The following is a 20440-nucleotide window of genomic DNA, read 5'->3' on the forward strand; positions in this document are numbered from 1 at the left end:
TAATAATTTTTTGGATATGATTTTCGAGTGACACGTGTTAGTCCGAGAGCAATTATCCAAATTTCCGATTAGATTTTTGTCGACGTGGCACCTCTTATCGTCACCACTTCCTGTTCCACACCAAATAACTCTTATCAACAAACCACAACTTTCGGCAAGAATACTCTTTTCCTTTCTCCAAGTGAATACTCTTTTCCTCTCTCCAATGGCAGAAGGAGTCCTCTTCAACATTGTACAAGGGATCATTGAAAGGTTAGGCTCCCGTGCTTTTGAAGAGATTGGATTGGTTTGGGGTGTCAACGATGAGCTCCAAAAGCTTCAGCTTCTAGTTTCCCGACTCCGAGCTGTTCTTCTTGATGCTGAGCAAAAGCAAGCCAACAATGAAGCAGTCAAAGAGTGGCTCCAAAGCGTAGAAGATGAAGTTTATGAAGCTGATGACGTGCTCGATGAGTTTTATACTGAAGCTCAGTGGAGACAAATGGTGCCTGGAAATAATAAAGTGTCAAAGCAGGTACGCATCTTCTTCTCTAGCTCAAATCAGCTTGTTTTTGGGCTGAAAATGGGTCATAAGATAAAAGATCTTAACAAGAGACTTCATGAGATTGCCTCGAATAGAACATTTGGTCAATTACAAGTGAACCACGAAGATGCACGATTTGTAATAAGAGAGAGGGTCACCCACTCATTTGTCCGCGAGGATAATATAATAGGGAGAGATGAAGACAAAAGAGCAATTATTCAACTTTTGTTGGATTTGGATCCCATCCCTACAAAGAATGTCTCATCGATTTCCATAGTTGGATTTGGAGGATTGGGAAAAACTACACTTGCTCAACTAGTTTTAAACGATGAGATGGTTGAGAAGCATTTTGAGCTGAAAATGTGGATATGTGTGTCAAATGTATTTGAGTTGGATATAATTGTTAAGAAAATCATTCAATCTGCAACTAATGACATAGCCAAAAGCCTTGAGATTGATCAGTTGCAAAAAGAACTGAGGAAAATAATAGATGGGAAGAGATACCTCCTTGTGTTGGACGATGTGTGGAATGATAATCGTGAAAAATGGTTTGGCTTGCAAAACTTGTTGATGGGAGGTGGAAAAGGTAGTAAAATACTAATAACTACTCGTAGTGAAAAAGTTGCAAAAATAACAGACACATCTAAACCATATAACTTAAGGGGTTTAAGTGAAGAGCAGTCTTGGTTTTTGTTTAAGAAAATGGCATTCCAAGATGGAAAAGAGCCAACGAGTTCAACCATTAAGGCCCTTGGGGAGGAGATTGCTAGAAAATGTAAAGGGGTTCCGCTTGCTATAAGGACCATAGGACGGATGTTGTACACTAGAGATCCAGAAACTGAGTGGTTGGCTTTCAAGAATAACAAGCTTTCAACAATAAGGCAAGAAGAAAATGATATTTTACCAACACTTCAGCTGAGTTATGATGTTCTCCCATCACATTTGAAACATTGTTTTGCTTATTGTAGTTTGTCCCCGCCTGATTATGAGATTCCCGTAGAGAATTTAATTAGGTTGTGGGTGGCACAAGGGTTCGTTAAGTCTTCAAATCCTAATGAGTGCTTGGAAGATGTTGGTTATGAATATTATAAAGAACTAGTTTGGAGATCTTTTTTCCAAGAAGAAGAAAAAGATGAGTTTGGTATAATAAAAAGCTGTAAAATGCATGATCTCATGAATGAACTTGCTGTTAAAGTGGCAGGGGAGGGAAGCACAATAATAGATCGCAATAAGACTGATTTTGAAGCAAAACGTCTTCTTCATGTATCTTTCGATTTTAATGTTGATTCGTCGGAATGGAAAATACCAACATCCTTGCTGGAATCAAATAAGCTAAGGACTTTTCTTTTCCTAAGCCAAAATGGAGGGGGGGATGTCATTCCATAAGTCATTTTGTGCTACAATTGCTTCAAATTTTAAATCATTGCGTATGTTGAGTTTGAATGAATTGGACATTACAAAATTGCCAAAATGTCTTAGGAAAATGATACATTTAAGATATCTTGATCTTAGTGGAAATCCCATTAAGAGACTTCCAAATTGGATAGTGAAACTTCAAAATTTGGAAACACTAGATCTCAATTATTGTCAGTTTCTTGTGGAATTGCCTAGAGATATTAAGAAATTGATCAACTTGAGGCATCTCATTTTGGCAAATTGTGACAACTTGGCTTGGATTCCTCGTGGATTGGGTGAATTGACTCATGTTCGTACTTTGAATACATTTGTTTTGAGTGAAAACAAATCCATGTTGAGGGACAGTGCAGGGCTCAGTGAGTTGGGAAAGCTGAAGGATTTAAGAGGAGTGTTGAAAATCAAAAATTTGAGGTGCGAGCAAGATATGGTGTCAGAATTGAATGATGATTGTGCAGTTTTGAAGGAGAAACGACATCTCTATTCGTTGGCTTTATATTGGATGCACATTGAAAGAGAAAATAATGATGCGGAGGAGCGTGATGTAATGGAAGCGCTGCAGCCCCATTCGAGTCTAAAAGAGTTAGTGGTGAACGGATACCCGGGTGCGAGGTTTGCGAGTTGGTTTCATTCTCTCACAAATATTGTTAATCTCACATTGTCTGACTGTGATAGATGCCAACATCTTCCACCGTTGGATCATTTACCTTTTCTTAAGAGTCTTGATCTTAACGAGTTAAGGAATTTGGAGCACATATCAGCAGAAGACATGGTTAAAGACTTTGCCAGTGATGAGACGATGATGATGTCAGCTGCTTCTCCATCGACGACCTTCTTTCCCTCCTTAGAGAGTCTTTATCTAAGAATGTGCCCTAATCTCAAGGGATGGTGGAGGAATGAAACAGCTTCAGCTTCAGCTTCTTCATTTCCTTGTCTTTCTATTTTATCTATATATGGTTGTCCTAACCTATCTTCCATGCCGCTGTACCCAAATCTTTATGAACTGCGGTTACAGAAAAGCAGCTGGAAGGTCCTTCCCTCCTTCTTTGTTCCCTCTTACAAATTAACAAATCTGGAGATTAGGGGCGTTGAGGATATAGAATATGTGCCAGAAGAAGGGATTGGAAACCTCACATTACTTGAGAAGCTTGAAATTCAAGATTGTCCTAATTTGGTATCACTACCAGAAGGGATTGGCAAACTCACATTACTCCAGAAGCTCTCAATTGAAGATTGCCCTAATTTGGCATCACTTCCAGAAGGGCTTTGTTGCCTCAGCTCCTTACAGGAACTGAAAATTTGGTATTGCCCGAAATTGGGGTCACTACCAGAAGGGATGGGCAACCTCAAATCACTTCAGTTGCTTCGGATATGGGATTGCCCTAATTTGGCATCACTCCCGGAAGGGCTTCGTTGCCTCCTCTCATTAAAAAGGTTGATAATTGATGGTTGCCCCATCTTAAAGCAAAGATGCCAGAAAGAAACAGGGGAGGACTGGTCCAAGATTGCTCACATCCCAGACATTAGCATTGGTGCGTTTTTCTAACTAATTTCTTTCTTTTGCATTCACACTTTCATTCAAACGGCAACCAACCTCAACTTGTTCATTTTCTTCTTTTTCAGATTCTGAGTTGGTTCAGTGGAGATTGGATCCCCACTAAAAACTCTTATGGCTTGATTGTGATTGTGCAACAGCAGGTCACCAAAAATGTGGTAGGTATGTATTCGATGATGACCCCTTGATCCTAACATTGTTTTGTTGTTGGTATGTTCACATGATAATAACATTCGGTTCTATTTCTTATTTTTCTTTTATGGATATGCAGTGATTAAAAGAAGAAACTGATTAGGCATCCTGGCTTTGATCATACAAGTGACTCAGTTGTACTTGTAACTCTCAAATTTCCTTATGGCTTTTGACATTGTGAAAGCAGTTTGTATTTTGTCATGATGGCTGATATTTATGAATTAAATTTTAGATTCATCTGCCAAGAATGAGGTTAATTCCCTTCAGTATTCATCTTTTGGTTGTACTTTAGTTAATGATTGAGTGATAATTTGGTTGTTTAAATTAAGAGATGATAACATTCATCTTGTTAATTAATCCAATTATCGTTTTCATACAAAAAAATATGAAAACTCGTCATGAACAACTATAATTTGTAATGTTGTTTAATCCATAAATTGTGAATGATAAAATCAACCCCTAGATGTGTATCGGAAGAGAATATTTAAAGAACTTGCCAGCAGCACCCTTCTCTCCCTCCCTAGATAGCAACTCATTCTATGCTGCGGAGAAAATGCCTCCTCCCTTGCGGATTCATACCGCACCGGCATCACTGATTTGAACCATAACAAAAGTACTATGACAACAGAAGATAGCGGTCAAAGCATACTTGCTAAAGAATAAAAGCATAAAGAAAATATCAATGCTTTTTTGTGCTTTTTTTGTTAAATTAACAACAAAACATGCTGCCGCCTCCTCCTAGGCACAGTTGATCTTGTTTAGAGAACTGCAGCACGATTTCACCTTTTAAATATACAAAGCAGTAGCTTACAAAATAACGTAATGAACCAAAAAAGATAAAAGGGCATCCCCTAATTTTCTCAAATATCCTAGCCTAATACAAATCTAAAAAATCAGCGGTAAAAGATCAAGACCTCATCTGTGCCTCTCACCCTCTCCCCTTCTTCCTGAGGAGGCCTTACGCTTTGTTCGACCACAACCAAAAATAATAATAAAGGGAAACTCACTGGAGTCATAATGCCACCTACATATATCATGATTAGGTGGCTCCTTTCCTGGCAGTGTAGTTAGATGACAGTCTTCTGGCCCATGGGCTTTGATTAGGTGACCATGAAATTGGCGCACCATCTTAGATTCAAAAGGGCAACAGCAAGCTTCTCTTCAGAATCTTTAAAAAGCTGTACTATTCGTGATTCAGCTTCCAAGTCTTCAGCAAAGATGAAGTCATCCTCAAATTCTGCCTTTTCTGGAAAGCTGCCATCTTCTTCACATATCATGCGCATATTCAAAACCTGCAGTGCTTCCATGGCCGTGCTGTGAAAACCACTGTTGGCATATGCAGAGAAAAAAAAATGGCAGGTCGCTGGATCCGTGCTGTGAAAACCAATGGTGATGAAAACACCTACTTCCTGAGCCTCAACAAGTGAATGCAGCACCGTATTATAAATAGGTGTTCCCAGATAAATGTTATTACGACAAAATATATTCTCTGCAACGTCCAAATACTGGATCAGCTCTCTTATCATCCCCTCTGCTCCAAGCGCTTTCAACTGGAAAAACAAAATTGAATGTTATAGATGAGGCTAGTGGGACGGGAAAAGAAGGAAAAGAAAAGGAAAGAATGCTAGAGTAGGGTTCTAGATAAGGAAAAATAAATAAAATAACGATAGACCCCTTGGTGGCATGTTGCAGAAAGGAAGCTGGTACAAAGAACACAAGTTTTACTGTTTCCAAGCAAATAAGCTTCTAGAAGACAACACAAGTTGTATATTGATCTCAAATAATCAATCAATATTTATGCAAAAATAAGAAGTCATGAGTGAAACTCCCTGCATGCAAACGAAAGTTTTTAAACACCATAATTTATCTTCCTTCTGTAGATGGTGTATGTTCTCCTTTTAAAACTTTTTCCACAAGCTTTGATGTGCAAGCTCAAGGAAATACTACATATACCGGGCCTAAGAGGCATGGAAACAATATCCTCGAAAAAGTAATCATGCATATGAAGTACATCTTTAAATAATTGGCATTAGTGTTGTATGCACACAGCTACAATTTTTTACTACACCAAGTAAAATTCTACCACAGTATCCATTGTTCCCTTTCTCCTTAGCTGCAAGCGAAACTAACAGCCACAAAGGTGAAAGATGAAGTTAGTATATAATTTTTAATGAAAAAAGTGTATATATTCATGCTTCTTATACCTTCATTTTGAATGGAGAATCTGTATTATCTTACTTAAACTGTTTAATAAACCATGTAAAATACGCAAGATTTTCTCCAGTCACCTATCAGACCATAAAATTTTCTAACTGTGCAGTCCAGTTATCAGATGCTGATATTCTTAAGATTTATATGAAAAAACTATGCACCATGTTTCATGCAGTGTTTCCATAGATAATAACCATCATAACCACTAAAACATCTTAACCATAGCAGATACTAAGGAACCCGTGTAAAATAAATAAATAAAATCGATAATTAAAAAAAGATAAAAAGATAAAATGAAAGAGGATACTAACAAATGCTTATGTTGTACAGTGGAAGCAGAAGACAAATTCCATACTGTATCCCACCATATACATACCAATGACCCTTGTCAATCAGAGAAAGGAATATGCCACCTATCAATACTCCATTTCATTCTCTAAACTAAAAGGAAGTATACATGAGGGTAGGGGGTTACCAAGTTCTTCATTGATAAATAACTGTGCTGAATACCATATCTCGCCATATCCATTTCTATAGTATTAATGCGTTCAGCAGCATCCACCTGTGACAACATGTTGCCCTCTTCGTATGGGGCATTCACATTACCAAATAACGAAAACAGCAGCTCGTATGTCAACACCTTCATCCGGTAATTGACACCTCAAATCTACAGTAGTAGCCAAAGAATTCCGCGAGCTTAACCATCAGCTCTGTTCATATAAAAAATGAAAATTAGCACCAAATTCAACGAAGAAACTGAAATCAAGTCGAAATTCAAGTAAATTAAGCAAAAATAAAAAGGAACTTAACGAATTGAAGCAGATGGAACAAACCTGCAAAGGAAATGGAGGCATCGCCTACGAGAACACATTTGAGCCCACCAACGTAACGGAGATTGTCAACGGTGTGACGAGGGAGGATTTTCGTTGGTCTTGTGTTGGTCCATGGCTCTGAGACTGTTTGGCTTACTTTGAAGGCAGAGAGAGGGAAGGGAGAGAACAGAGGAGATACAAGGGTTTGAAGGAGGAGAGGGGCTTGCTTCAAACCTCAGGTGTGGTTTTGTCGAATTATCTTCTCTGCATATCCAAAACTAATTTAATGCTAAAAAGGGTTATAAAGGTATTTCATCTTATTAATTAAATTAAAAAATATACAATTGTTTATTTTTGGGTTTCTTTTGGGTATATTTATAAAGATTAAATGGTATAGGGTATATTTATAGTTTCATGTCTAGATATGGGTATTTCACTAATTTTGTATTAAATTACTTATATTTCAGAGAAGGCAAAAATGTAACTTTCCTTTTGTTTTCTTTTTTATTTAAAAAAAAATGAACTTACTAATTGTCTTCACTTAAATATCTTTACAAACATCTAAACTTTGCAAATACTCTAGTCAGGAGGAAAAAAAAAGGATGAAGGATGAAGGAAGGGGTTTTTATGTAAACAAAGCAGAACTAAAATATGACTAGTTTGCACATCAAGTGCTCGAAAAAGTACACTTTTCGATCACATACATAAACGGTAGCAGTTTCCTAAGATGCATGATAATTCAGACTGAGTAATCATAATATTAAAGCTACCTTTATGAGAATGGTATAAGTCACTGTTAGTGGATAAAAGCCATCTCACAACATCATGGACACCAATGCGCAAGTAGATCTGTAACATCCTAGAATGCTACAACAATCAATCATTATATGATAAGTCACAGAATCTGCCAGGAAACCAAATGACTTCATATTTTTTAATATCTTAATTGCCATTTGACTCTGCATGTAATCAGAAACAGAAAGTAGATGAACACTGGTCCAATATTGCACATATCATGAAGTTGCAAATGAAAGGGAAACCAATGGTGATGAAAACACCTACTTCCTTAGCGTCAAAAAGTGAATGCAGCACCGTATTATAAATAGGCGTTCCCAGATATGTCATTATGACAAAAAATATTCCCTGCCACGTCCAAATACTGGATCAGCTCTTTAACCTCTGCTCCAAGGCCCCGTTTGGTTCATGGAACGAATTTGAGGGGAAATCACTTCACATATCATTTCCTAAGGAATAGGAAATGAAAGATTCCTCTCACGTTTGGTAACGCCGGGAAAGTAACCGGGTGATCTCACTTTATTTCCTTTCCCATGTTTGTATGTTTTGAGTAAGAATGGAAAACAAAGTTTGTTTAATTTTCCAATTATACCCATATTAAATCAAATAAAAAAGAGTGCATTTAATGATATTTTGTAATTCTAAATTGTTAATAGGGACAAAATGGCTATGAAAAATGTGCATAAAGGTTGGCTCATTTTCCCAAACTTTCCCATGATGAGGGAAAACAAAACCCAAGTTGGGAGGAGGGCTCCACTTTCCCCCCTATTTTCCCATGTGCCGGGCAACCATTTCTCATGTTTGGACTTACCAAACATAGGAAAGCAATTGATTTCCCATCCCCAAGCCTCCTTTCTCATGAACCAAACGGGGCCCAAGCACTTTCAACTGGAAAAGAAAAAATTGAATGTCTTCCTCTCCACTTCTGACCCAATTTCAAAGCTCCCACGACTCTCTCTCTCTCTCTCTATGGCTCTCCCACTCCATCTCAAATTCAGTAACTGTGGTTCTAGCCACTATGTTGCGGGAGAAAACACTAGAAAATCACCTTAGAGATGCCAAAATGGTATTTTATTTTATTTTTTATGTTGGGAATCCCGGCCAGATGACATTTTTTTTTTTTTTTTCTAAAAGGCTTACGCCTCTAAGGGGATGCATAAGCCTCGAAGAAAGGAGTACGACTCAGTCTTTTGGTGACTTTCGCATAAGTAGTTGCGCCTCGAGGCAAATTCCAACTGCCTCGCCAAGAGGCGTGCCACGAATTTAAAACATTGATCCTCATTGATACTTCTATCATGCTGCCCTCTGCTAGCATCTATACCGAGTTTTGATATGCCCATGTTACATGATTCCTATTATTAGAGCCAAACATATTCATTACCTATGAGAACAAGAATGAAGAAGCATAACTCAAACAAAGCTCTTCCTAACATTTACAATATTGAAAACCATAACTAAATATCTTAAATTAGCATCCAACTAACTCTACTCTTACTCTTATAAGATATTCAAAAAGTTCAGAGACCAGGATCTTTTATTTTCTTTTGTACAGGGCCCAGGGTCAGCACCCTACATCATAGACCACCTATTTCTGGTGGACTCTAATTTTATAATGTTAGAAGTTTTAATTAACAAGGCCACATAAAAGAAAATTTTCTCATATGAGAATTCAGTTCTATAAAATATGACTCACCACGTGTCACATGCTGCAAGAAAAGCATTGAAAGGATGTGGATATGAACATTCAGATATTTGATCCAGCAGAGACACAGCTAAAATCCAATTCTAGCACTTTGCTGCAACCTACAGAAAGGTTTGCCAGAGTAGAATCATACAGCTTCAAATTTCTCTGCTGCATAATTCTTAACTGCAGAAGGGATAACAACAATGTTGCAAAAATCTCTAATTAAAAACAAAACCAAAATGCACAAAATACATTGCCAACAATTGCAAGATCAGTCTTTTTAAGATGATTGGCCTCTACAATAAACCAATCACTTTCAATTTCCACTCCACTACTGAAACCTCGCTCAGAAGTAACTGCTCTGACAAAGCCATCATATGTATGGCTTGACGGTTGCAACCCAAATTTTTGCATCTAGATAAAAATGGGCTCCTTTAGTATGTCATAAGATGATATCTGAATGAAGTACATACAAAATAAAAAAATAAATAAAGGGCAGGATAGAGAATCACATAACTAAAACAAAAAGTTGAAATCCGCAAAGAAAATAGACATCACAATCAAAACATACAAAACTAAACTTCTGAAGCTTATAACTACATTGTTCTCCAAACAAGAATATCCTATTTAGCATTCTTTTCCAGAAAAGAAGAAGAAGGAATATCATATTCAGTGAAGGTACCATATGTAAGATTTGCACATAGAAAGGAAAATTCCAGACATTGTAATATATTACACAAACCAACACAAGCTTCTATAGAAAGGTTATTATTATACCTGTAGGATCAACTCTTCTGCCAAGCCACCATTTCTTAATCGTGCACAAGGATGAATAACATCACTGAACGACCATCTCAAAATTTTCGTAACAGGCTGGCTAATATGTATATCAAGCATATCCATTCCAACATTTTCTTCTCCAACTCCCAAGCCAAAAGTAGTGCACTGATCTGCATTAACAGCATGGTCATCCTAATTCTCACAGTATATGGAAGGAACAGAATGTTATTCTCCTCCAAATCAAGTTTCTTCAAGTTTAATTCACAGGTTGAAGGTATAGGAATGTCTAATCTTGACGAATACAACTTTCCTTCAGAAGTTTTATTAACATAAGTGTTTCCCCTGATGGCTAAAGCCACCATATATTGCAACTTCTCATATGCAGATTTTAAATCTCCCACCTAGTAAAAGACCAAATAAACTTCCGTAGAGGAATAATGCTCAGACTGTAGTGTTTGATATAATCCTTCCAAATTTCATGGGCAGCAGGCAGGTTTTGCTGCCAAACTGCAAGCTAAAAGAAATGAAAATACAGAGTAACTATCAATGACCCAAAAACTTAAGAATAGATTGGTCCACTGTCACTATTTCACAAAATGCATGGTAAAAGTGAACTACAAGGAAAACTATTCACATCACCATACGGGCATTGCAAAGATTCAAGAGAGCAGCACATCATCATCATCATCAAAGAGAAACATGACAATCCAACAGGATAGTTCCAGACCTTTTTTGATTGAAAAGTTAAATGCTATAAATGGGTCTTCATTTAGAAATTAAAACTGATCCTTTTATCCCCTTACAAGCACATTGAAGCATTACAACACAAATGATTTGAAGCCATGAATGGCGAGATTAATAGTAACCTAAATACATTACATGAGTCACCTAAACCAATTCTTATGTTAGAAAAAATAAAACAACTGTTAAAGTGATAAGTCAAAGGCTTTATGCTTGAAAAGTGGAACAAAATAATATTTGAACAAATACAAAACCGTTTTGCTTTACATACCTTGAGAAGCTCTGAATATGTAACTTCATTCTTTCCCATCCCCACCATTTGACGCTCCATTAAGTCCAAACACTGATTGGCATTTATTATACTCTGCATTTTGGCACAAGCCCTTAAGAAACTGTTGTAGATAGGTAGAACTGGATAGATACCAGGACTTTCTCCAAGGAAATTTATCAACTTAAATGCCTGATCAAAGAACAACACATGTGGACACAAGAATATGAAAATATTAACAACTGACAAAGAATGATGGCAAATGTATGGTTGCAACTTAATGGTGGTTCTGATAACTACAGCAATAATATTACAGTAATCCTAACTAGTTTCACTATTACCAGCTAGATAATACCTTTTAAGTATATAGCATGAATCCTACTTCCTCCAAATATCCTCCTTTACACAGAGCATGCACCATAAGCAAAGAGCATATGTTATTCAGGCTAATCTCTTTTTCATCCATTATTCTCCAAGTCTCCATGACAAACTGCATGAAAAGGAAACAACTGCCAAATAAAATACACTTAGACGCTGAGACTAGGTACCTATAAAAAGCAACTATTGACATGCAGAAAAATTGTAGGACGCCATCCTTACCTTTGCAGTGGCATTTTCCGAAAGTTATTTAAGTCAAATAAAATTGGCAATGTGATCCTACCGATATAAACATGTCCATTGCACAGAAAGTGTCTATACATAGTTTGCTAGGTTTTCCTTTGACACTCTTCACATTACCATAATCAGGCACAAATATCAACAACTCAAATGCACTAACTCTCATTATCTCGGCTAACACACATGTGAACTCAATTAAACACTAACAAAACAAATCAACCTACTTAAACAATGTATACAATTCGTAGTAGAATCAGACACATAAACACGCACACACAGCCTGTGTCTCAACTAATTGCATGTTCTTCAGCTTACCAACGGATCAGGTGACTCTGCACGGTAATTAAGAATATAGACGAAATCATCAGCTCTTAACAAATCATTCCCACGGCCAAGATTCAAAAGCTGATTGGAAGCTTTGCTTCTCTCACCCAAGCGCAGTGCATCAACAATTTGCATCTGTATGGACCTGGTAATTGATTCTGCGCTGTGCCACGAAACTTCATGACTTGCATTTATCATCTTCCACTAAAATTAACTAAAGGTTTACTGTAAAAACATAAAGTAAATGGTCTGTGTTGATGCGAAAAAGTGGTTCGGCACGTGTTTCGCCAATTTAGTGATATTATGCCTTCGGCAGGTATCTAACTTCAGAAGGGTAAGTACCTGCAAAAGGACACGTTCGGTAAGAGCAAGCCCAGCGCTAGGACCAAACCGAGTGAAAGGGCCCCCAGGCCAGCCAGAAGTGGCTCCAGCGCAAGGAAAGAAGCTCGGGCAGCAGGTGGATCCCACGAGCCCGGGCAGGCCCAAGGGCAACTTCAGCCTGGGCTTGAGCCCGAGTTTGCTGATGACATGCTGACGTCAGCGCACGCGGATTTCAAATTTTTTTTACCGTTGGCGCGTGTATTACACGCGCCAACGGTAAAAAAAATTTAACTTCGCGCGCTGACGTCAGCCCTGACAGCAACCAACGGTACAACGCCACGTGTCGCTCCAGGAACGCTCCGATGGTTTTTTTTCCAGAAATCCGACGGTCCTCGTTTTTTTTGCTCAAAAAATTGCAAAAAAATTCTGAAAAGTTCTGAAATTTTTTTAAAAAAATACCAAAAACTTCATTATTTTTTCCCTATAAATACCTAACCATTTTATTTACTTTCCACACAAAATCTTCATACAATTCTTCTCCATCCCCAATATTTTTTACTCTCCACTCACATTATTCACTTTTCTCACCAATTCTCCACACAAACTATTCTCCTTTCAATATTTCTTACTCTTCACTCACATTTTTCACTTCCCACACCAATTCTCCATACAAACTCTTCTCCTTCCAATATTTTTTTTTCCTCTACTCACATTTTTCTACTACTTTCCATTTGTAGAAAAAATAAAAAATAAAAACAAATGGCCTCTTCTGTCGAAACCGGGGGTTCGTGGTCAACTCAAGAAGATATTGCATTGTGTCACGCTTGGGTGAACATTAGTCATGACCCTATCACGGGCAATGGGATGAAATTCCATCATATGTGGAGCAAAATTCATGAAGAATTTTGTCAAAGATCGGGTTCCATTCGGACCGAAATGGCGTTGTCTAGTAGATGGAAACTTCTGAATAAAGATTTAGGCAAATGGAGAAATGCCTTGACAAAAGCAAAGGAGAACATTCGAAGCGGTCAAAATCTATCCGATGAGGTAAAATATTTATAATACCATTTTCATCAATTTAATGTAACTTTTTATTTTTGGCATATTCTATTTCTTTTTCTTGCATAATTTTTTTTAACTTTTTGCATGTCCAATTTGTCTATATTTTCTTGCATAATTAATTTTATTGTTGCAATTCAAATTAGTTTAATTTTCTTGCATAATAAATTTTTTTTTCTTGCACTTTCAATTATTTATTTTTAATAGATCATACAAGCACAAATGTGGTTCGGTGCCATGGGGCAAGGCAAAAAAAGTTTCGTGCATTTCCAATGTTGGGAAGTTGTGAAGGATTGTTCGAGATTTAAAATTATTCTCACCGGTCCTTCGGTTGTGTTGAATGAGACACCACTCCATGATTCACCATCAACCGATTCGCCATTGGACTCCCCAATGGGAACGGAGTCACCACTCCCACGTCCGCCGAGACCGATTGGGAGAAAGGCGGCAAAGTCCAAGAGAGGGGCCACTTCGAACATTGATTGTGTTCAAATATTCGAGCAAATAGCTAAGAACAACTCTCTAAGATTGGAGAGAGACTTGAGGAGAGATGAAGCGGACAAGGCACGATTGGAAGCCTTTGCAATTGAAAAGCAACATGCAAAAGAAAAAGACGACGATGAGAGAGAGATGAAAATCATGGCCATGGATGCGAGCCATATGTCTCCTGAAACAAAGGCCTATTGGAAGCATAAACGAAGGGATGTGATGAGAAGAAAACTTTTCCATGACGACGGACCTAGCAATACGGATTGGCTAAATGATGAAAACCATTAGATTGTATTGTTGTATTTTTTTTTATAATTGTTGTATTTTTTTTTAAATTGTTGTATTATCCTTTAATTTGTTGTATTGTTTCTTTTTTATTCAATCAAAAAAGCATTCTATAATTGGACTATTTATTAAAAACATTTGAGCATTCCTCACAAAGATTAATTAAAAACAAACCTTCATTTATTGCAAACAACACACAAAACAAACCATACATAAAAGCATAATAATAAAAAAGACCTCGCAATAATTCCACAAAACACAACACACAAAACAAAGCATAATTAAAAACAAATCATAATTCCAAACAAAGCACGAATCTAGCCTTCATCCATTGTGATTGCCTTTCATCTGCCACAAGTGCTCGATCAAGTCAACTTGACGTCTTTCGTGAACATATGAAGATTGCATTTCTTGATAACGATCAATCATGGGGTTGTTGAATCGACCATCCTGAAGTAACGGTTCGGGCTCCATTGGTAGTCCATTTGGTCCCATCGGCCTTTCATATATTCTTGTCAACGCCGTGTTCATAGGATCGGGTTCATACACCTCTGGAGCATCGTAGTCATACTCATCCTCCACAATCATGTTGTGGAGGATGATGCAAGTCATCATAATACTCAGCACCTCCTCGTCTAGCATCCGAGCAGCACCCTTGATAATTGCCCAACGAGCTTGCAAGATACCGAAACACCTTTCCACATCTTTCCTGTAACCTTCTTGAAAGGAAGCAAAGCTTCTTTCCTTCTCGGATTGGGGATTCGAAATTGTTTTCACGAATGTCGTCCACCTAGGATAAATTCCGTCGGCAAGGTAGTATGCACCAGAGTATACTGTATTGTTGATTTGGTATGTGACCTGAGGGGAATGACCTCGCAATACCTCGTCGAACACCGGGGATTGACCAAGGACATTGAGGTCATTCTGAGATCCGGCAACCCCGAAAAAGGCATGCCAAACCCAAGTGTCGAATGAAGCTACGGCCTCCAAAATGATACTTTTTTGGCCCTTCCGATTCCCATAGTCTCCTTGCCACGCAGTAGGACAATTCTTCCACTGTCAATGCATGCAATCGATGCTTCCGATCATTCCTGGGAAACCTCGAGCCTCGCCTTTTTGTAGAAGCCTTTGCAGGTCCCTCGGAGTGGGTTTGTGAAGGTACTCCCTCGTGTACAAATTTTCCACTGCATCACAGAATCTCACCAAGCACTCTAGGATAGTAGATTTTCCCATCCTTGCAATCTCATCCACCTGCTCTGCAGATGCCCCATAAGCAAGCATCTGCAAAGCAGCTGTAAGTTTTTGCTCCGGGATAAGACCCAAAACTCCAACAACATCATGCTTTTGAATGAAGTATGTGTCGTAATTACAAATATCATGCATGATTTTTTTGAACAAATGTGGCTGCATTCTATATCTCTCTCGAAACTTATGAGCAGGATATAACGAATTTGGGATAAAGTAATCCTCCAAGAGATTCTTACCCCGAGACTCTCTGCGTCTGTCCACATTCGGGGCACGACGACGATGGTGTTGGCTTGATTGATTCATCATACACACCGCCGCTACTTCAACCATTTCCTCCTCTTCTTCATCAGCGTCCCGATCTTCTTCCTCACCTCTAAGCTGGATTTCTTCCCATTCTTTCTGTTGCCTCTCCAACACCCTCCTGAAGTTTGACATTGAGAGTATAATGGGAAATTGTAAAATCTGAGAAATGAAGGAATATATCAGAGATGGTGAGAGAGGAGTGGTGTTGATGGTGTAGTTATATAGAGGGATTCAGAAGATAGAGATGACACGTGGCACAATTTTAGAGGGTGAAAATCTTATCTGAAATCTGAGATCACTATTTGTAAAAAAAATATCTGAAAATCTTATCAGACATGGGACACGTGGCACAATTTTAGTGGGTGAAAATCTTATCTGAAATATGAGATTATAATTTTTTAAAAATATCTGAAAATCTTATCTGACATGGGACACGTGGCACAATTTTAGAGGGTGAAAATTTTATCGAAAATCTGAGATTATAATTTTTATTAATGAATATCCGAAAATTTTATCTGGAATAAGACACGTGGCAACCGAGATTCACAAAGTACAATGAATAGGATGACCGAGGGTCTTGCCGCTAGAGTCTCTTAGTCGGTAGGTTCCTGATCGAAGGATACCGATGATCTCATAGGGTCTTTCAAAGGAAGGTCCGAGAGTTCCTTCCGTGGCATCCTTGGTTGCTAGGGATATCTTGCGCACGACCCAGTCTCCGATTCGTAATGAGCGGTGTCTGACCCTAGAGTCGTAATACCGAGAGACACGTTGTTTGTAAGCTTCATTCCGAAGGTTGGCATGTGCCCGGTGCTCTTCAAGTAGGTTGAGGCTTAGAGAAATTGCTTCTTCATTCGCCTTCGGTGCGAAGTTTTCTGTTTGGTAGGATGGTTCGCCAATTTCCACAGGCACCACAGCCTCCGAACCAAAAGCCAGGGAAAAAGGGGTTTCTCCAGAGGACGTTCGGTAAGATGTCCGAATGGCATATAGTGCTTCGGGAAGCTTCTCCGGCCAAGCTCCTTTGGCCTTGTCCAGCTACCGTTTCAGTAGTTTCTTGATGATTTTGTTTATTGCTTCAACCTGACCGTTTGATTCGGGGTGGGCTGGTGATGCGAAAAACAAGTTGATTTTCAGGCGGGTGCAAAATTGCATGAAGAGTTTCGAATCGAACTGCCTGCCGTTATCGATAATGATTACATATGGGATACCGAACCTGCAACAAATGTGAGTCCAGACGAAATCTTCCATCTTTGTTGCTGTTATGGTTGCCAGAGGTTCGGCTTCTACCCACTCGGTAAAGTAGTCGACGGCGACCACTGCGTATTTTACTTGGCCTTTAGCTTGCGGCATCGGACCGATCAGGTCTAGTCCCCATTGTCTGAAAGGCCAGGGACTCACGATCGGTGTCAGGGGTTCGGCAGGGATATGCGGTATGTTACCGAAACGCTGGCATTTATCACACCTTTTCACCAGTGAACTAGCTTCCTGATGCATGGTCGGCCAAAAGTATCCCTGTCGAAAGGCTTTGTAGGCGCGTGACCGGGAACTGAAATGGTCGCCGCACACACCATTATGGATCTCCCGAAGGACGTAATCTCCTTGTTCTATCGTAAGGCACTTGAGATATGGAGTGGTGTAGCCACGTTTGTAAAGGACATCGTTGATGACGGTGTACCTTACTGATCGGTATCTAAGCTTTCGGGCCTTGACCTTGTCTTCAGCAAGGGTGTCGTTGGTCAGGTATGAGTAGATAGAACACATCCATGTATCTTCGTACCGTACGGTACACGTTTCGGAGGCTACTGTGCTCGGTTGGGCAAGAATCTCTACCGGCACCTTCATTCCGATTTTGTCGTTGATTGCAGAAGCCAGACGTGCCAATGCATCGACATGGCTGTTTTCGCTTATGGGGATCTGCTTGATCTCGTAGGCTCGGAAGCTTTGGAGCAGCTTATGGGTAGTCGAAAGGTAGGCGTACATTGAGGCGTCTTTGGTCTCAAAGTCTGCCGTTACCTGGTTCACAATGAGCTGGGAGTCGCTGGGAATTCTGATTTGTTTTGCATTCATGCTCTTGGCTAACCGAAGGCCGGTCAGGAGAGCTTCATATTCCACTTCATTGTTGGAGGTTCAGAAGTCGAATCGGAGGGCGTACTCGATCTTGAGTCTGTCCGGTGTTGTCAGTACCAAGCCTGCTCCGCATCCTTATTGGTTTGCCGAACCACTGACGTGCAGAATCCACACAGGAGTTGAGGTGTCAAAGCGCTCGGCGTCTAACTCCTCCGGCAATTCGATCTCGGTTACAGGCTCGGGCGTCGGCTGTGCGGTTGATGGGGTAAGTTCGGAGATGAAATTGGCAATAGCCTGACCCTTTTCGACAGGGCTCAGAATGAACTGTATGTCGAATTCTCCGAGTTCGATCACCCACTTGATCAATCGGCTAGAAATTTCTGATTTTTCGAGCACTTGCTGGAGCGTTTGGTTAGTCAAGACTTTGATTCCGTGCGCTTGAAAGTATGGCCGGAGTCTTCGGGCTGAGACCACAAGGGCTAGGGCAAGCTGTTCTAATGGGGCATATCGAAGTTCTGCATTCTGGAGTGCCTTACTGACATAGAAAATCGGTAACTCAGCTTTCTCTGGTATTCGTATCAATGCAGAACTCACAGCAGTGTTAGATACCGAAAGGTATAGGGAGAGAATTTCCCCAGGCAGTGGTTTTGATAACAGGGGGGCTTTGCTCATGTAGTTCTTTAAGTCTTGAAATGCCTTATCACATTCGGCAGTCCATATGATATTCTGTTTGCCCCCTTTCAAGGCTTTAAAAAACGGCACACACTTGTCGGTAGCCTTTCGATATGAAGCGGGTCAAGGCGGCCACGCGTCCGGTAAGGCTTTGAATGTCCTTCGTCGTCTTCGGCCTCTCCATATCAATGATTGCTTTTATTTTTTCGGGATTCGCTTCGATCCCCCTTTGACTGATCATGAATCCGAGGAATTTCCCGGAAGATACACCGAAGGCGCATTTCTTCGGGTTCAGTGTCATCCGGTAGTCTTTCAGTATGCCGAACATGATCGATAAATTGTGCAGGTGTTCTTCGGCAGTTCTGCTTTTTACCAACATGTCGTCAACGTAAACCTCCATGATGTTGCCGATGTATCCGGCGAAAATTTTATTGACGAGCCTTTGATATGTTGCCCCGCGTTCTTCAGACCGAATGTCATGACATTGTAACAGTACAACCCTTTGTCTGTTATGAATGCGATGTGTTCGCTATCGGGAGGGTGCATGAATATCTGATTGTAGCCGGAATAGGCGTCCATGAAGCTGAGCAGTTCGTGGTCGGCAGTGGCGTCCACAAGCTGGTCTATCCGTGGCAACAGAAAGCTGTCCTTCGGGCAGGCCTTGTTGAGATCGGTACAGTCTTGGCACATTCGCCACCCGCCTGTGGCCTTTCTCACCATCATGGAATTTGCTAGCCATACCGGATACGTTGCCTCCCGAATGAAGCCGATGGTTTGAAGTTTGTCGACCTCTGTACGCATGGCCTCGTATCGTTCGGCATCGTATGATCGGCGCTTCTACCTTACGGGCTTATAAGCGGGGGAAATGCTGAGTTTATGGCTGATGACTTCTGGGGCGATGCCGGGCATATCCTCGTAAGACCATGCAAACACTTCCGAATGGTGCCGCAAGAAATTTATGAATTGCGTTCGGAGGTCAGCAGTAAGTCTCGTGCCGATCCTAACCTGACGATCGGGTTGTTCATCGCTCAAGGTTATCGTCTCCAGTTCCTCGGCGGGTTGTGTGTGGGGGGTCGGGGACTCATCTCTTGGGTCATCAACCTGTCCTATGCCGTTCGGTAACCCCTGCACAGACATGGTCTCGTCGGGGAGTTTGAAAGAGGTTGCCTTGAGAGCCGTGGCGTAGCAAGTCCGCGCACTTAACTGCTTTCCTCGGATTGCTCCCGTGCCGTTCGGGGCTGGGAATTTCATCAATAGCATGTGGGGCGAAAGATGCGCCTTAACCCTCGTAAGTGCCGTTCGGCCAACGATGACGTTGTATGCTGTTGGGCAGTCAACGATGAGGAACTGATCGTATGTCGTTGTTTTCCTTGGTGTGGTACCGAAGGTAATTGGCAGTTTTACGCTACCGACCGGTTGGACCAGGTCCCCAGAGAAACTCAGCAAAGGTGTTAACTGTCGGTTGACTTGGTTGTCATTTATTTCCATTTCTCCGAAAGCCTCAGCAAAAATCACGCTTACGGAACTCCCAGTATCGATCAATACGCGTCCTACATCGTAGTCGGTAATTTCTGCTCGGATGATTATTGGGTCGTCTTGGGGATAGAGGACTCCATCTTCCTCCTCTTCGCAAAATGTGATCGGTTCCCAATGAACTTTTGGTACTTCATGGTGCCGATTCACCTCTATGCCGAACACCTGGGGAAACTATGCGGTGCGCACGTATTGCTTCATCAAACGGTTGCTCATTCCCGCAACGATAGGGCCACTGCTGATAGTGCTTATCATGTTTATCTGTCGAGTTGGGTTCAGCACCGGCGCCGGTGGCTGCCGGGCGATATACTGATCTAGCCTCCCCTCTCTGATCAGCCGTTCGACAATCTTTCTCAGGCTTATACAATCTTCCGTATTATGGCTGTTGTGCTGATGATATCAGCAGAATTTACCGGTATCCCGGTTGTCTTGCCGATTGGGTCTTCGCAGATTCGGTTTTGGTATTATTTCTTGTTCGTTCATCAGAACGGCCTCGTAGGTTGTATTCAATATGGTAAAGACCTCGTTGCCGTGGTCACGATTAGGCAGGGGT

General features: G+C 40.4%; 3 protein-coding genes, 1 long non-coding RNA gene and 1 pseudogene across 7 annotated transcripts; 2 read left to right on the forward strand and 3 right to left on the reverse strand.

Moving 5' to 3' along the window:
- The first annotated feature begins 205 nt into the window (after window positions 1-205).
- LOC117617332 (putative disease resistance protein RGA3) lies at window positions 206-1739 on the forward strand. The gene is made up of 2 exons (XM_034346666.1): window positions 206-1618; window positions 1722-1739. Exons 1-2 carry the CDS (start codon window positions 206-208, stop codon window positions 1737-1739), a joined length of 1431 nt encoding a protein of 476 aa, XP_034202557.1.
- LOC117618512 (putative disease resistance protein RGA1) lies at window positions 520-4004 on the forward strand. Of its 3 annotated transcripts, XM_034348083.1 has the most exons (4): window positions 520-3067; window positions 3140-3465; window positions 3557-3650; window positions 3760-4004. In XM_034348083.1, exons 1-3 carry the CDS (start codon window positions 1881-1883, stop codon window positions 3592-3594), a joined length of 1551 nt encoding a protein of 516 aa, XP_034203974.1. In that variant the 5' UTR covers window positions 520-1880; the 3' UTR covers window positions 3595-3650; window positions 3760-4004. The 3 variants fall into 3 exon arrangements, with proteins under 3 accessions (XP_034203974.1, XP_034203972.1, XP_034203973.1); XM_034348081.1 differs by having other exon boundaries at window positions 520-3465; XM_034348082.1 differs by having other exon boundaries at window positions 520-3465; window positions 3557-3646.
- Window positions 4005-4312: 308 nt separating this feature from the next.
- Window positions 4313-5762, reverse strand: LOC117618514. 2 transcript variants are annotated; one of them, XR_004584470.1, is made up of 2 exons: window positions 5692-5762; window positions 4313-5230 (listed from the first exon to the last, which is right to left on the reverse strand). It is a non-coding gene; the product is annotated as an uncharacterized LOC117618514 (long non-coding RNA). The 2 variants fall into 2 exon arrangements; XR_004584471.1 differs by lacking the exon at window positions 5692-5762 and adding an exon at window positions 5353-5640.
- A 1658-nt stretch (window positions 5763-7420) lies between these two features.
- LOC117617334 lies at window positions 7421-12111 on the reverse strand (annotated as a pseudogene).
- Window positions 12112-17817: 5706 nt separating this feature from the next.
- LOC117617335 lies at window positions 17818-19155 on the reverse strand. Its single transcript, XM_034346668.1, has 2 exons — window positions 18825-19155; window positions 17818-18248 (listed from the first exon to the last, which is right to left on the reverse strand). Exons 1-2 carry the CDS (start codon window positions 19153-19155, stop codon window positions 17818-17820), a joined length of 762 nt encoding a protein of 253 aa, XP_034202559.1.
- Window positions 19156-20440: the final 1285 nt, after the last annotated feature.

This window comes from Prunus dulcis, chromosome 2 (genome assembly GCF_902201215.1).
Source record: "Prunus dulcis chromosome 2, ALMONDv2, whole genome shotgun sequence".
Classification (NCBI taxonomy): Eukaryota; Viridiplantae; Streptophyta; class Magnoliopsida; order Rosales; family Rosaceae; genus Prunus; species Prunus dulcis.

Bases quoted from the DNA above. Each gene is read 5' to 3' on its own strand.
- LOC117617332 (XM_034346666.1), top strand. From the start codon at position 206: ATGGCAGAAGGAGTCCTCTTCAACATTGTACAAGGGATCATTGAAAGG.
- LOC117618512 (XM_034348081.1), top strand. From the start codon at position 1,881: ATGGAGGGGGGGATGTCATTCCATAAGTCATTTTGTGCTACAATTGCT. The intron at 3,466-3,556 runs GTGCGTTTTTCT...CTTCTTTTTCAG, and splicing joins CATCCCAGACATTAGCATTG to ATTCTGAGTTGGTTCAGTGG.
- LOC117617335 (XM_034346668.1), bottom strand. From the start codon at position 19,155: ATGCGTACAGAGGTCGACAAACTTCAAACCATCGGCTTCATTCGGGAG. The intron at 18,249-18,824 runs GTCTGAAGAACG...TACGAATACCAG, and splicing joins TTACAATGTCATGACATTCG to AGAAAGCTGAGTTACCGATT.